The sequence below is a fragment of the Diadema antillarum genome, unplaced genomic scaffold (assembly GCF_040938485.1).
Source record: "Diadema antillarum isolate AM-2024a unplaced genomic scaffold, OU_Dant_1.0 seq00000321_RagTag, whole genome shotgun sequence".
NCBI lineage: Eukaryota > Metazoa > Echinodermata > Echinoidea > Diadematoida > Diadematidae > Diadema > Diadema antillarum.
Genome location: NW_027271340.1, coordinates 192,137 through 208,804, shown reverse-complemented (window position 1 = coordinate 208,804; position 16,668 = coordinate 192,137). Strand labels below are relative to the sequence as shown.

Below are 16,668 nucleotides of genomic sequence, written 5' to 3'. Positions count from 1 at the left end.
ATTCTTATCTTCACTTTCATCTCATTTGAACAAAATATGTAGCAGGGGTCTCATTTGTTTAAATGTTAATGTTCAGTAGATACTATTAATGAATTTAGTGCATTTCGTTTGATCAAATCACCATAAAAGCCCTATACAGACGCTGGAAGTAAGCCATGTTTTGATCAGAGACGTTCTGGTTTCACTCATAGACGTTCCTCAGGCATAGGCAACACAAATGATGTCCTTTGATCCATATTTAAGAGTCTTGTGAGCAAACAACATTTTCCTTTATTAAACACCTGTTAATCTTTTGTCAACAATTCAGAATGGTAATTTCAACTTGAATTATTTTTCATACTAACTGATTGTAACTACGAATCTCCAAATTGTAAGAGGAATTTCGATTTCTGCACCAAAAATCAACAACAAGCCTGTTCTTGATATATCATTCAGATCTTACAACACCTTTTAATGACAGACAACAAAATTACATGAAAAATTTGCAATTTCAACTACTTTACCTAATTACTCATTTATATCAGAGACATTTGCTTTTCCATCAGGGACGTTTCGGCTGTAAGTTATCACTAAAATTAAACATCAAACTCCCTATTTTAAAAGATGCTCGCAACTGGATATTCCACATTCATTGAGAAATCATTTACCTAGGCCTAAATGTCGAGAATTGTTTTTGTTTATGATGACCACTACTTTGCATTTTACCTTCAGGTGTAAATGCAGGTGTGCCCACACGCTATCAATTTTGTATATGTTTGCTTTCAATTGTAGTCCAAATCTATAACAAAGGTAAACACAAATTTATTGATACTAATTTAATATGACCCCTTAGTCTAAAATATGATTGTATGAGTATAAGCCAGTTTGGATTTTCATTAGGGACCGTACCTGGGCCACTGTTATGATGTCGTCTCAGAAAGCTGTAATAAACCTTTGCTTATCCAAGAAGCATCAAATTTCGCTGCGCATTTTTTTTTCATACTATGGCAGATATAAATTGTAAACAATGTAATGCACTTGCCACAACACCAAACTCAAAAGAATATCGACAGTATGGTATAGCAACTGTTTGTTGACCAAAAGTGAACTGAAAACCTCTTTAAAGAGGTTGACAATGATAACATAACAATATCACATTTTATCTGTCACATCGTTAGGGGATTATTAATCCTTCCTTCAACTCAAAGGCGATGCATTATAGTGTTCATAGTGGAAACTAGGTAAGGGACATTCTTAATAGACGTTTTCTTGTTTCATCACAGACGTTAGTATTTTTCCTTTTCTCATGTATTTGGCTTACAAACCTCAAAAATATCACTAGAATATTTCACCTTACTTCCAAAGGAAAAAGCTTCATTAAAGGGGAAATTCAGCCCAATAAAGTTATTCGCTGATAAGAAAGAAAATCATACGGGCTCCACAAAAATGAGAAGGTTGTGACATTTTGAAGTTTCGCTAGTTCTTCCAGAAATTTCCAGTTTTTCATTCAAACATAATTATGCCCCAGGCTTAAATCCGGGTATATTATGTAACTGATCACTTTTCCGAAGGTAATCAACCAGGAATAGCATTATGTTTCAGATTTCAATGCCAGAAACATTAAATTTTCGTTATTTTTTGTACACGATCAATGGAAAATGGAGAGGTTATGACATGGTTAGCTCACTCATTTGCATATTCTTATCCACTGTACAAAAACCTTATTTGTAGAAAGTGGCAAAAATTCAAAAAGGCAGTTAAGTAAGGGTGCAATTAAACATAATTAAGGGTTCAAGTGTGTCCTGCCATTGTTTCAAATTGGGTGCAAATTATTTGAACCTTTACTTCTTAGCGTATAAGCCTCAAATTTCACAGGCTCAAAAGCAAACGTAGTGACGTGCATTAAAAACGGAGTCGGCATTATAACATTGAACTGAATTTCTCCTTCATTTGGTATTCAATGTCCTCAATCAGTGCATAGTATCGACTGTGTCGCTTGCGACACCTGAAACCGGGGTTGGGAAAGTCATTATTGTGTAAACAGATGGCACCTCCAAGATATCCGTCCGGTCTTGCCAGTAAAACGGCCGTGGTCTGGAACTTGTAGGCTCCATGAACATGACTGCTCAGACTAAAGATCCTAAACAGGATACTCGGAGTGTTTACAATCCATCCGGTCTTCCCATCTTGCTGTAAGAAAAAAAAAATAGAATAAAAATGATATTAAAGTTAACTTGACATGCACTGGAGCAATGTACGCACAAAATGAACGTCTCTGATCAAAATTATAAAATCAACATTGTTTTTAGATTGCGCAAATTACCTTGAACAATGTATGTATACGAGGGCCATCTACTGTGGAATAATGAAAGATCTACTCCCAATTGTAGTACAGTTGAACCTCTCGTATCCGGACAAGTCGGGACCGGGGCTCATCCGGATAAGGGATTTGGCCGGATACGGGAGACTCAATGCTTTATACATGTACATATACATACACATGTACTGATGTAGCCCATTGTAGTACCACATGTAGTAATGTGTATACTGCAACCTTTTCATTGTTACATTTGGGGATGTTTGAGGATGTTAAAATGTGTGAAGGTAAGCAATTTGGAAGGAAATTTGATGTAATGTATGTTAATCATGTTGGAAGCAATATGTAATTCATGTGTGTTTGTGTAGGAGTTCTCAAGGAGTTGGGAATCCCCCTTTCCTCCCATAATTATAAAAAAAAAATCACGGCGAGATTGCGTCCGTATAATAGAGAGATCCGGATAAAGGGAGGCCGGATAAGAGAGGTTCAACTGTAGTTGAAAATATGTAAAACGTCCCGTATAACGTCTCTGACGTAAACATCTTTGCTTATCAGCACTTAATGGGTTTGATTTTTACAAGATATTAGCATTATATTTGGATTGAGGAACCTATGTGCTTCAAACGTAGGCAGCAATTCGCCATGATGGGTCATTCATATTGGTTTGAGAACAGATCTTATTTGTTCAGAGAACGTCCCTGACCTAAACCTGTTTTTCTTACATTTCTGCTTCTCTCACGAAAAAATACGTAATTCAAAGTGACTACTACATTATAATTATAGACTACTGACCTATTACTAGTCATAAAACACAGTTTCTGTCCAGGCAATGTGTTTACACTTGCTCAATCAACAGAAAACCTTAAATTTGAAACTCTTCTACATATTTTCAACATCTTTCAGGAAGCTTCATTTTTCTTAATATTATAACACGCCCGTGTAAACTTTGTTCTTCTTGTTCCTATAATACTAACCGCACCCATCCAGACCTAATTTTATTTTAATGTTCTCATAATTTGTAGAATGGATGTCTTTATTTCATGAAACAGTAATTATCAGAGACGTTTTTCATTTTGCTCAGAGACGTGCGGTCTTTGATCTTCATGTAGAATCTTACATATTTACTGTCTATCCTTCTTTAATTTATTTCTAATCCAAAGGTTAAAATACATAATTTCACAGATGATACTAATTGGCAAATCTACGGAATGATAACCGTTATAAATCGGCACAAACACCTGGAAAGTTTTTGTTATTACTCACATTTTCAGGATTTGTGGGCATTTCCGTTGTTGAATTATGCCGACTCGATTCCAGGATGGCGCGTCAGTGCGTAATATAAGCGCGCAAATAAAGTATCATGCAGTATGTAAGTGTCAGATGAGGGAATATCCCTTTAGAGGTTTTCAATCAGAGACATTCGCTTTGATCAGAGACGTTTGCCAATTTGGATTTTCAACCAGAACTCATTTTTATGGACAGTATGTTGCTTTTGTTGCCAATCATCATAATCACCCATATATATATATATGGGTGAAAACGTTGAACGATGTACAATTGGCCATTTTCGGGCTTTGCGATATTCAAACCCTTGTAAAATTGTCACCTGTGGGTGTTTTTCATAGTTTTATGTATCATTTGGTAGGGGAGGGTTGTGCCTTTCAGAAAATATACACTTTGTATTGTTGTTACCGCATTTCCTTAAAAAATAATGCCTTAAAGCTGAAAAAATTGACAAAAATACATATTTTATGAAAAAAAACCAGAATCAGACGTCTCAATTTTTGTTCTTATCCAATTCTACAGCTTTGTTTTTCCTTGTGAGTGAGCCCACATACTCCAACTATTTAATCAAGTACTTCTGCCATGAACGTGTTTATTATTTATCTTATCAGGAACTTTTGAATTCACTCATGTCTGAAAAAGAACGTCTCTGAATGAATTATCTTTTCCTTGACGCAAAAACTCCAGGATGAATATGAAAACATGTAAGGCCATATTCATTTAGCGTCTTATCCATACTACCATTCCATCAAAATTTGTGAGTCAGCTGTATAAAATAATCGCGTGGTGGCTCATTAAAGAAAATTATACTGAATAACCATCAGAGATGTTCGATTGGTTAATGATGTCATTAATGAAAGTTGATTATGCTTGAGATAAAAACTGGTGATCAGTACGTCAGTGTGAGCCAGGCGATTATGATGATTGGCAACAAAAGCAACATACTGTCCATAAAAATGAGTTCTGGTTGAAAATCCAAATTGGCAAACGTCTCTGATCAAAGCGAATGTCTCTGATTGAAAACCTCTAAAGGGATATTCCCTCATCTGACACTTACATACTGCATGATACTTTATTTGCGCGCTTATTATTACGCACTGACGCGAGATCCTGGAATCGAGTCGGCATAATTCAACAACGGAAATGCCCACAAATCCTGAAAATGTGAGTAATAACAAAAACTTTCCTGGTGTTTGTGCCGATTTATAACTGTTATCATTCCGTAGATTTGCCAATTAGTATCATCTGTGAAATTATGTATTTTAACCTTTGGATTAGAAATAAATTAAAGAAGGATAGACAGTAAATATGTAAGATTCTACATGAAGATCAAAGACCGCACGTCTCTGAGCAAAATGAAAAACGTCTCTGATAATTACTGTTTCATGAAATAAAGACATCCATACTACAATGAGAACATTAAAATAAAATTAGGTCTGGATGGGTGCGGTTAGTATTATAGGAACAAGAAGAACAAAGTTTACACGGGCGTGTTATAATATTAAGAAAAATGAAGCTTCCTGAAAGATGTTGAAAATATGTAGAAGAGTTTCAAATTTAAGGTTTTCTGTTGATTGAGCAAGTGTAAACACATTGCCTGAACAGAAACTGTGTTTTATGACTAGTAATAGGTCAGTAGTCTATAATTATAATGTAGTAGTCACTTTGAATTACGTATTTTTTCGTGAGAGAAGCAGAAATGTAAGAAAAACAGGTTTAGGTCAGGGACGTTCTCTGAACAAATAAGATCTGTTCTCAAACCAATATTAATGACCCATCATGGCGAATTGCTGCCTACGTTTGAAGCACATAGGTTCCTCAATCCAAATATAATGCTAATATCTTGTAAAAATCAAACCCATTAAGTGCTGATAAGCAAAGATGTTTACGTCAGAGACGTTATACGGGACGTTTTACATATTTTCAACTACAGTTGAACCTCTCTTATCCGGCCTCCCTTTATCCGGATCTCTCTATTATACGGACGCAATCTCGCCGTGATTTTTTTTTTATAATTATGGGAGGAAAGGGGGATTCCCAACTCCTTGAGAACTCCTACACAAACACACATGAATTACATATTGCTTCCAACATGATTAACATACATTACATCAAATTTCCTTCCAAATTGCTTACCTTCACACATTTTAACATCCTCAAACATCCCCAAATGTAACAATGAAAAGGTTGCAGTATACACATTACTACATGTGGTACTACAATGGGCTACATCAGTACATGTGTATGTATATGTACATGTATAAAGCATTGAGTCTCCCGTATCCGGCCAAATCCCTTATCCGGATGAGCCCCGGTCCCGACTTGTCCGGATACGAGAGGTTCAACTGTACTACAATTGGGAGTAGATCTTTCATTATTCCACAGTAGATGGCCCTCGTATACATACATTGTTCTAGGTAATTTGCGCAATCTAAAAACAATGTTGATTTTATAATTTTGATCAGAGACGTTCATTTTGTGCGTACATTGCTCCAGTGCATGTCAAGTTAACTTTAATATCATTTTTATTCTATTTTTTTTTCTTACAGCAAGATGGGAAGACCGGATGGATTGTAAACACTCCGAGTATCCTGTTTAGGATCTTTAGTCTCAGTCATGTTCATGGAGCCTACAAGTTCCAGACCACGGCCGTTTTACTGGCAAGACCGGACGGATATCTTGGAGGTGCCATCTGTTTACACAATAATGACTTTCCCAACCCCGGTTTCAGGTGTCGCAAGCGACACAGTCGATACTATGCACTGATTGAGGACATTGAATACCAAATGAAGGAGAAATTCAGTTCAATGTTATAATGCCGACTCCGTTTTTAATGCACGTCACTACGTTTGCTTTTGAGCCTGTGAAATTTGAGGCTTATACGCTAAGAAGTAAAGGTTCAAATAATTTGCACCCAATTTGAAACAATGGCAGGACACACTTGAACCCTTAATTATGTTTAATTGCACCCTTACTTAACTGCCTTTTTGAATTTTTGCCACTTTCTGCAAATAAGGTTTTTGTACAGTGGATAAGAATATGCAAATGAGTGAGCTAACCATGTCATAACCTCTCCATTTTCCATTGATCGTGTACAAAAAATAACGAAAATTTAATGTTTCTGGCATTGAAATCTGAAACATAATGCTATTCCTGGTTGATTACCTTCGGAAAAGTGATCAGTTACATAATATACCCGGATTTAAGCCTGGGGCATAATTATGTTTGAATGAAAAACTGGACATTTCTGGAAGAACTAGCGAAACTTCAAAATGTCACAACCTTCTCATTTTTGTGGAGCCCGTATGATTTTCTGTCTTATCAGCGAATAACTTTATTGGGCTGAATTTCCCCTTTAATGAAGCTTTTTCCTTTGGAAGTAAGGTGAAATATTCTAGTGATATTTTTGAGGTTTGTAAGCCAAATACATGAGAAAAGGAAAAATACTAACGTCTGTGATGAAACAAGAAAACGTCTATTAAGAATGTCCCTTACCTAGTTTCCACTATGAACACTATAATGCATCGCCTTTGAGTTGAAGGAAGGATTAATAATCCCCTAACGATGTGACAGATAAAATGTGATATTGTTATGTTATCATTGTCAACCTCTTTAAAGAGGTTTTCAGTTCACTTTTGGTCAACAAACAGTTGCTATACCATACTGTCGATATTCTTTTGAGTTTGGTGTTGTGGCAAGTGCATTACATTGTTTACAATTTATATCTGCCATAGTATGAAAAAAAAATGCGCAGCGAAATTTGATGCTTCTTGGATAAGCAAAGGTTAATTACAGCTTTCTGAGACGACATCATAACAGTGGCCCAGGTACGGTCCCTAATGAAAATCCAAACTGGCTTATACTCATACAATCATATTTTAGACTAAGGGGTCATATTAAATTAGTATCAATAAATTTGTGTTTACCTTTGTTATAGATTTGGACTACAATTGAAAGCAAACATATACAAAATTGATAGCGTGTGGGCACACCTGCATTTACACCTGAAGGTAAAATGCAAAGTAGTGGTCATCATAAACAAAAACAATTCTCGACATTTAGGCCTAGGTAAATGATTTCTCAATGAATGTGGAATATCCAGTTGCGAGCATCTTTTAAAATAGGGAGTTTGATGTTTAATTTTAGTGATAACTTACAGCCGAAACGTCCCTGATGGAAAAGCAAATGTCTCTGATATAAATGAGTAATTAGGTAAAGTAGTTGAAATTGCAAATTTTTCATGTAATTTTGTTGTCTGTCATTAAAAGGTGTTGTAAGATCTGAATGATATATCAAGAACAGGCTTGTTGTTGATTTTTGGTGCAGAAATCGAAATTCCTCTTACAATTTGGAGATTCGTAGTTACAATCAGTTAGTATGAAAAATAATTCAAGTTGAAATTACCATTCTGAATTGTTGACAAAAGATTAACATGTGTTTAATAAAGGAAAATGTTGTTTGCTCACAAGACTCTTAAATATGGATCAAAGGACATCATTTGTATTGCCTATGCCTGAGGAACGTCTATGAGTGAAACCAGAACGTCTCTGATCAAAACATGGCTTACTTCCAGCGTCTGTATAGGGCTTTTATGGTGATTTGATCAAACGAAATGCACTAAATTCATTAATAGTATCTACTGAACATTAACATTTAAACAAATGAGACCCCTGCTACATATTTTGTTCAAATGAGATGAAAGTGAAGATAAGAATATGAAAATCTCTGCTTAAATGACAAAAACTCCACTTTTTCTTTAACTTCCATGTGTATTAGCTTTTGTAAACTTCACAGGAGGTAAACAATATTTTAGGAACAAATTAACACAGTCGTCGAAAGTATGAACAAGATTAAACTAACTTCATTTGAATGTTTTTTCACCCTTCATTTGAATTTTCACTAAAACGATGTTTATTTTAGTCAGAGACGTTCGCCATTATGTCACAGTTCTATTTAACCTTGAATAAAAACAACACCCTTGGAGATATCCCAGTATAATTGGGTTTGCAAGAAAGCTGACAATAATGACATTTCACTGAGATGTATCTATATCAATGAGTCACATGTTTTAATTTTGACCCCTGATTTGCCCAATTGTACATCGTTCAACGTTTTCACCCATATATATATATATATATATATATATATATGTATATATATATATGTATATATATATATATATATATATATATATATATATATATATATATATGTGAGAGGAAGGCTGAGACGATAGACGTAGCTTGAATCCTCACAGTTTGATTTTTATTTTCAAGCTTTCGGGCCCTGCCTTTTATCAAGACTGAAGATCAAAGACATCGGACAAAATAATGATAATGGATACAGAACATGATACTGTATAAATATTGTATACAAAAAATAATGACCAAGACAATAGTGAAAAAAATAACGATAATGACTGAAAACACACCTTTCACACTATAAATGAATATACCTGTATATACAATGTATATATATATATATATATATATATATATATATATATATACATTATTATTATTATTTTTTTTTAATGAACTGACTGATCTAATTTGTTTTCTTTCATGCTGTCTCCTTTGGATCATTACTGCGCAACCTCTGGTATTCAGTGCGAGGAACGGTAAGCCTATATCTGGGTAACATTATGATTATGGAAAAGAGGAGGGAAATATATAGAGAAGGGCAAAACAGTGGAAGATTTAACTTACCAAATGACTGTATATCAGTGTTTACTCTGCTGCTCATGCTTCAGCTCCTAATTTTGCAAAGACGTACAGATGTCTGTCACGCAGCACTCTCCATCTCTTGCTTCAGTTCTAAAAATTATTTGTCTCCACAATTATGGAGAAGAACACACATTCTAACAGCCCTACATAAAACAGCATCTGCCTGCTTCTCTCGGCCCTTACAGGCCTCCAAGACCCCCGTGGGTTTCATTGGTCTGGGCAACATGGGCAGTCACATGGCCAGGAATCTCCTGGACAAGGGCTACTCCCTGGTGGTCTGTGATGTTTACCCTGGGGCGGTGGCCAGCCTGGCCCAGCTAGGGGCCGATGTGGCCGACACTCCGGCTGAGGTGGCGGAAAAGGCTGACCGAATCATCACCATGTTGCCTTCAAGCCCGAATGTCTTGGAAGTCTATACAGGGGAGAATGGCGTGTTATCGTAAGATATACTCTCTGCAAGCTCGCTATAGCTACTCCACCCTTAGTTATCTTTACAGTTTTGTCCTGCCTTCCTGTCTTTCATTTTTCTTTCTGGTTTCTTGCTTGTTTCTTTTTTCCTACTTGCTGTCTTTCTTTTTCTCTCATTTTCTTTCTTGCTGATCTTCTATATTATGTCTTTCTTTCCAAGAAGTCAGTGATATACTGAGTACCTTAAAGGACAAGTTCACCTTCATAAACATAAGGATTGAGAAAATGCAACAATATTAGTAGAACACATCAGTGAAAGTTTGAGGAAAATTGGACAATCGATGCAAAAGTTATGAATTTTTAAAATTTTTGTGTTGGAACCGCTGGATGAGGAGACTACTACAGCTTGTGAGTCATATGCGTACAACAGTATAAAGAAAATGTAAAAGAAAATTCAACATATTTTCACTTTTTTCGCATAATAAAAGAGCACTTGACTTGCCTCTTTCTAAAGGCAGGGGGAATAATATTACCCATGACATTTGTCGGTAACAAGTCAGGGGAATGTGTACTTTTTTCAAAAGATGGAATTTTGTGAAATTCTCTTTATATTTTCCTTATATTGTTGTACGCATGTGACATCTAAGTTATTCATACACTGCAGTAGTCTTCTCATCCAGCGGGTACTGCACAAAAACTTCAAAAATTCATAACTTTTGAACGGATTGTCTGATTTTCCTCAAACTTTCAATGATGTGTTCTACTAATATTGTTACATTCTCTCAATCCTTATCTTTATGAAGGTGAACTTGTCCTTTAATGATGTAGTGATGAAGCAATAATGTGGCAGGTTGCATTTACTGTATTTCTGTCACAGAAGTATGAGGCCAGTCAGCCTCGTTACAGAGCTCAATTTCATAAGAGTTTCCGCATTTATACAGCCTTGTAAGTTATCTGATTGGATATAATTATGTTTGCATTTTAGTTTCAAATACCAGACAGTTTTGAGAATGTTTGGACCATTGGAATTTTGACAAAGCTAACAAAAAGAATGGTGCACTTTTAAAAGAAGTGACATCTGATCGATGTTTAACTGTACAGGTATCATGAATAACATTGATTGGGTCACTATTTTTTTTCTCACTAATACTGTCTTCAGGAGAGTGCAGTCGGGTAGCTCTCTCATAGACAGTAGTACCATAGACCCAGCTGTGACAAAGGATGTAGCTGCTCTTGCCGAAGAGAAAGGCGCCACATTCATGGATGCACCGGTGTCAGGAGGTAATGGAAGTCAATCCATGAGATCAAATAATGAGAAACCTTACGATTCCAGTGATTCCTCACACAGATGATGAGGAAAATGATGTTCATTTCTGTTTTTGCAGTGTCCTTGTTTCTGCTCCTGTATACATTCCAAGAGATGATAAACGTCTGTTCTGGCCACAAATTAGTGTTCAAATAAATTATCCAGATATAGTTCCTGTGCGTGTGCGGGGGGTATTTTGTAATGAGACATTTGACATTTGATAATATACATTTTGAGAAGGTCTTGGCATGTATCATGAATGTGCAGCATAAGCAGATAAGCGGATGGGGGGGGGGGGGGTCTCCCCGGGAAAGCGCCCCTATATATGTTGTTAAAACAAAAGAAAAAAAAATGAAATGGGTTGTTGTGGGAGCAGAAAACCCCTTCCCCCCCCCCCCCTTTTTTTTTTTTTTTTTTTTTTTTTTTTGCTTGTCAGCTGGTGAAACCAGAAGTGGCACGAGAAACGGAAAAATTGCGCGCTGAAACGTTTTCCCCCCTTTTTTTGCTTGTCAGCCGATGAAACCCGGAAGTGGCACCAGAAATATTTTTGGCGCCCCCCCCCCCCCCCTTTACGGCGTGAATTCCTGGATCCGCCCCTGTGCAGAGTTCTGCATGAGCAAAGTTGGTTCCGGATAGCAATAGAATAATGCAGTGTGAATGGAAATGGAAATTGGCAAAAAAACATGTTAGTATATACACAGTCATGAAGGATGAAGTCATGTGACTTGCTGGGAGAGTAAACAATATACCACATCACTGTTTACCAGATGTATTTTTCTTCTTCAACTTTTTGATTTCTTCTACTGATCTATCTTTCTTTTTTCATCACACCCTTTGATTTATCGTCCTTTGCCAAGGTGTAAACGCTGCCAGGGACGGAATACTCACATTCATGGTTGGTGGGAAGTCAGAGGAGTTCAAAGCTGTGGAGGAACTGCTCCGGAACATGGGGAAGAATGTGGTCCACACAGGACCAGTGGGCACTGGGGAGGTAGATAGTGCTTCAGTTGTCATGGTTACACACATCAATGGTATCAGTGACACTTCCATAACGTATTCCTTAGCCATGAAGTTAGTAGCATATATGATAAAGAACTGTTGCATGACTCAACTTTATGGCTAATTTAATGGTTACAGTTTGGTAAAAGGTTAAAAAGTTCGTTATTCCGAAGATTCGTTATTCCGAGTGTTCGTTAATCTGAAAATCAAATAAGGTTCGTTATTCTGAAGGTTCGTTAATCCGAAAATGAAATAAGGTTCGTAATTCCGATGGTTTGTTATTGTACGCACCTTTCTTCATTTTCGGATTAACGAACCTTCGGAATAACGATCATCATCCCATTTAGTGACTGTCATATACTGGATGTTGGATTATGATATTATGTTCATTTCTGTGAGAGTGGACTTTTTTTTTTAAACCTTTAAGTTTTCTGCAAGCAGTCAAGTGATTTTTCCCAAGACTGTATACACATGACACAAGCAAAAGTATTGTGAATTAAGTATCATTATATTTATTTTTGTGCTGGGACAATTTATCACCATATCGCTATGGGAAAAAAAAACAATCCAACCTATGAAATAGTCCATTTTCAGGTTAGTCAACTCATGCAGGGGTAATTGATAGTTTTTGATCTCGCTTTCTTCTTACAGGCAGCGAAAATTTGTAATAACATGATGGCGGCAATTTCAATGATTGGCACGTCAGAGGTCATTCATCTTGGCATAAGGTAAGTCCTCAATACCTCGGCATCATAACCAGGGGCGGATCCAGGAATTCTGTACTCTCTAAAAAAATCGAGTGAAAATATTCACTCTTAAAAGAGTGAATACAAAAAAGAGTGAATTTCGAGTGAAATTGGAGTGAATTTTGAGTGAAAATATTCATTTTCACTCATTTTGGAGTGACGTCAGGGATCACTCGAAGATTTTGGAGTGATCCCTGAAAATCCACTCCAATTTCACTCGAAATTCACTCTTTTTTGTATTCACTCTTTTAAGAGTGAATATTTTCACTCGATTTTTTTTTAGAGAGTAGGGGGGGGGTGACTAATATTTCTGGTGCCACTTCCGGGTTTCATTTCATATTTTTTCTTTTTATTTCTTTTGTTTTTAACGAAAAATAAAGGGGGGGGGGGGCGTGCGCCGGTTGCGCCCCCCTCTGGATCCGCCACTGATAACCTATATTTTGCTTGTGCCTTTTACACCTGGACATGGGTAGGACTGTTTGCAGCAGAGGCAGTTCGCCCCTTTTCTTAAAGAGTAATTGACGAATACTGTAAACACTGATATTATTGCGTAGGCCCCTACACCCCCTTACGCGAATGGCAGTTGATCAGACATCACCAGTTTTCACGAGTTGTTAAGTCTGCGCTGTGGTCTTCTCATTGTGATAACAATGCAACAAAAAACAAAAACAAAAACACAAGCGTTTGGAAGAAAGTATGACTTCTAAAAACCAACCGTCTTGTTAAAACATTGCTTGAAATGAAATCAAATTTCTCAGAAAAGAGTACCAGTGGGCCTAGAATCGTAGTCACTTTATATTGCAATGCTAGCCTGCTTGCCTTTATTGGACAGTACTGCGTGCGTGGCAAATTTTGTTTTCCATCTTAGAAATTTGACATTTTTGTGCGCTGTTGTTGTCACGATGGAGAGCCTATTCACGAAAATAAAACCACCGCAAAAATGCCCTGTACAGTATCATTCAACTTTCACAGAAATGGAATCAAAATAAATGAAATTACCCATAAAAAGTAACAAAAGTATACCGTGGGGAAAAACACGGACAAAGAAGCAAGCCAAAGCACTGAAACTGTCCCCTCCTATGAAAAATGAAAAATTCCTATGTATGGCCTTGGATGTGGATAGCATTACAGTATTAGGCCTATGTACAGTGCACTTTGAATCCAGGAAGATGACCCTGTGTGGTTTTACACATTTTTTTTTTTTTTCAGGCTTGGTTTGGACAAGAAGGTTCTGGCAGACATTATGAGCACAAGCTCAGGGCGATCCTGGTCCTGCGACACCTACAACCCGGTCCCAGGTGTGATGGAGGGGGTGCCCTCAAGCAACAACTACCAGGGCGGGTTTGGCACTGCGCTCATGGCAAAGGTATGTGTATAGGCCTACATCTATAGGCTGTGTGCACCCCTGACTGTGTTCATTTATTTGTCTCTCTTCAAGATATATCAATAAAGAATACACATATTCTTGCAAAAGAAATCAACACACAGTACAGAAATTAGACAAAGAATGTGGCATAGTAGAGTTTGAGAGGAAAGAAAGACGAGGTAGCCTTGGTTGAAGCAGAGCTTGTATTGTAAGGCTCCTCTCAAAAATACAAGGTATGTGATTTTAAATTAAACCTTAAGTGGTTTAATTAGCAACTGAGAAAAAAAACGAACTTAAAAATATAAATACATAAAGAATACTGCTTATCACAGTACATACAATTTAAATAGGCAAGAATTTAAAACTGGCTTAAATAAGCATCTACACTACAAACACTTAAACATAAAACATACCAGTATATATATATATATATATATATATATATATATATATATATATATATATAATATATATATAATATATATATATATACATATATATATATAATATATATATATATATAATATATATATATATAATATATATATATATACAAAAGCAAGAGTATAAGAAAGCTAAAAAAGAAAATATAGATAGTGAAAAGAAGAAGAGATTAAATAGAGATTACAAAGGAGTAATATATGAAAATATTTACAGAGGTCATATATGAGCGTAAGAGATACTTTATGTATGAATTATAAGCATTATCCCTCGTTTACATGCATGTAGACTTTATAAATTCATATAAAGTCCTGCATAAATGAAATCAGGAGAGATTCGTCAGGTTAAACATACACAATGAGAATATCATGACTCAACACAATATTTATTTAAAAGATAATACTTTAGTTTACGTTTGAATACTGACAGACTGCCTGCCTCTCTAAGTACAGAATCAAGAGAATTCCAAAATTTTGGACCAGTAAAAATTAAAGAATTAGAAGCAACCTTCGTTCTGACAGAAGGCAAATGGTAAGAAGATGCTTGTCTGGGTGACCTGAGCTGTGTGTATATACCCTTGCATTGTGTGCATCCACCCAAATGCTGGGTATAAGTGCACCCTACAAAGTCTCACACATTCGTTGTGACAGTTGCAGGCTCAGTGCTCTCATGCCTGGCAGCCATTTTCTCAAGCATGAAATCCAGATTGGTGAAAAAAAAAAGACAAATAAACAAACAACAGAAGATTACGAGTTTATAACATTGACAACTGGCGCCAAGCTAGAAGTTAAATTAGGCAATGAAGTATGCACAAGCTCTAGATCTCATGACTCTAAGCTAAAACTAGAAATGTCGCGATGGCAACTGGTATGCCTCCGCCAGACTTGCACTATTCACACAATATGTCTACAGTACATCTTTCCAATGTGAGACAGCAGTTTTATATATGATTGGCAAAAATCATTATTTAGTATACTCCTATTGTCATGACAATACTTTGAGCCATTTTCAAAAATTGGAAAAAATCGAGAAGTTTTTGCATTTTCACTTGACCTTTGACCCCATGGCCCAAATCTTTCCCTGCAGAATCATTGTGCAATAATGTGTGCTGTACATTCAGTAATTTCCAAGGTATGGAGAAATAAAGAGTGTAATTTCAGCACCAATTCTTAGTGTATTTTCAGCATTTTAACCTCACTTTTATTGACCCTTGACCTTCGACCCCCTAACCAAAATCTTTCCCTACAGAATCATTGTGCAGTTGTGCATGTATATACAAAATTTGATTAAGCGGAAGCATTCAGTCATTTCCAAGGTATGGAGAAAATGGTATCATTAACTTGAGCATTATAGTGTAATTCTAGCATTCTAACCTGACTTTTAATCCTTGACCTTTGACCCAATGACTCAAATTTTCAAAGAGAATCATTGTCAGGCATTGTTATATACAACGTTTTATGAAGATACTTTGAGCCATTTAAATAATTCTGAGATATGGAGGGAAAAGTGGAATTTTAGCATTTCCATTTGACCTTGACCTCATGGCTTAAAACTTTCCCTAGAGAATCTTTATCTGGTAATACATATATATTGGTATACACTAAATTTCATGAAAATACCTTCTGGCATTGTGGAGATATGGGGGAAATAGTGAAGTTTTAGAATTTGACCTTCATCTTATGACCTTTGACCTTATCAGGTGAGCACTATAACTGCAATTGTCATAGCAACAGGAGAAATATGGCAACCGAAACTGACTTTTGCATGACATGGTAATATTCATCTTTCCTGCCGTGTCAGCGGTTACTGAATTCCAAATCATCTATAATCTGTGTAAAAATGTTGTTAGAACAATGTGTCAGAGGCCTGCAGAGGGAACTCTGCTCTACTCTACAGCTGATTAAAGATGCGCCGTGTGCCTGTATCACACCTGATAGGATTTGGGGCTGTCCAGCGCAGCATCTGTGGCCACCAAGACACCAACCCCCCTGGGATCCCTCAGCTGCCAAATCTACCGCCTCATGTGCAACCAGGGATACTCCCTCAAGGACTTCTCCTCCGTCTACCAGTTTCTGAAGGAGAGCACAGACTCGTGA

The 16,668-nt window shown here is 36.5% G+C and overlaps 1 protein-coding gene across 1 annotated transcript; it reads left to right on the top strand.

Moving 5' to 3' along the window:
- The first annotated feature begins 2,573 nt into the window (after positions 1-2,573).
- On the top strand, positions 2,574-16,668 carry LOC139730586 (3-hydroxyisobutyrate dehydrogenase, mitochondrial-like). Its single transcript, XM_071641442.1, has 7 exons — positions 2,574-2,583; positions 9,463-9,745; positions 10,874-10,995; positions 11,878-12,011; positions 12,671-12,747; positions 13,975-14,131; positions 16,510-16,668. The coding sequence occupies exons 1-7, from the start codon at positions 2,574-2,576 to the stop codon at positions 16,666-16,668; spliced, it is 942 nt and encodes a 313-aa protein (XP_071497543.1).

What these genes read in the sequence shown, in the direction of transcription:
- LOC139730586 (XM_071641442.1), top strand. An exon ending in GGATGCACCGGTGTCAGGAG is followed by an intron (nt 10,996 to 11,877) that starts GTAATGGAAGTC and finishes TCCTTTGCCAAG; the next exon opens with GTGTAAACGCTGCCAGGGAC. An exon ending in GACCAGTGGGCACTGGGGAG is followed by an intron (nt 12,012 to 12,670) that starts GTAGATAGTGCT and finishes TTCTTCTTACAG; the next exon opens with GCAGCGAAAATTTGTAATAA.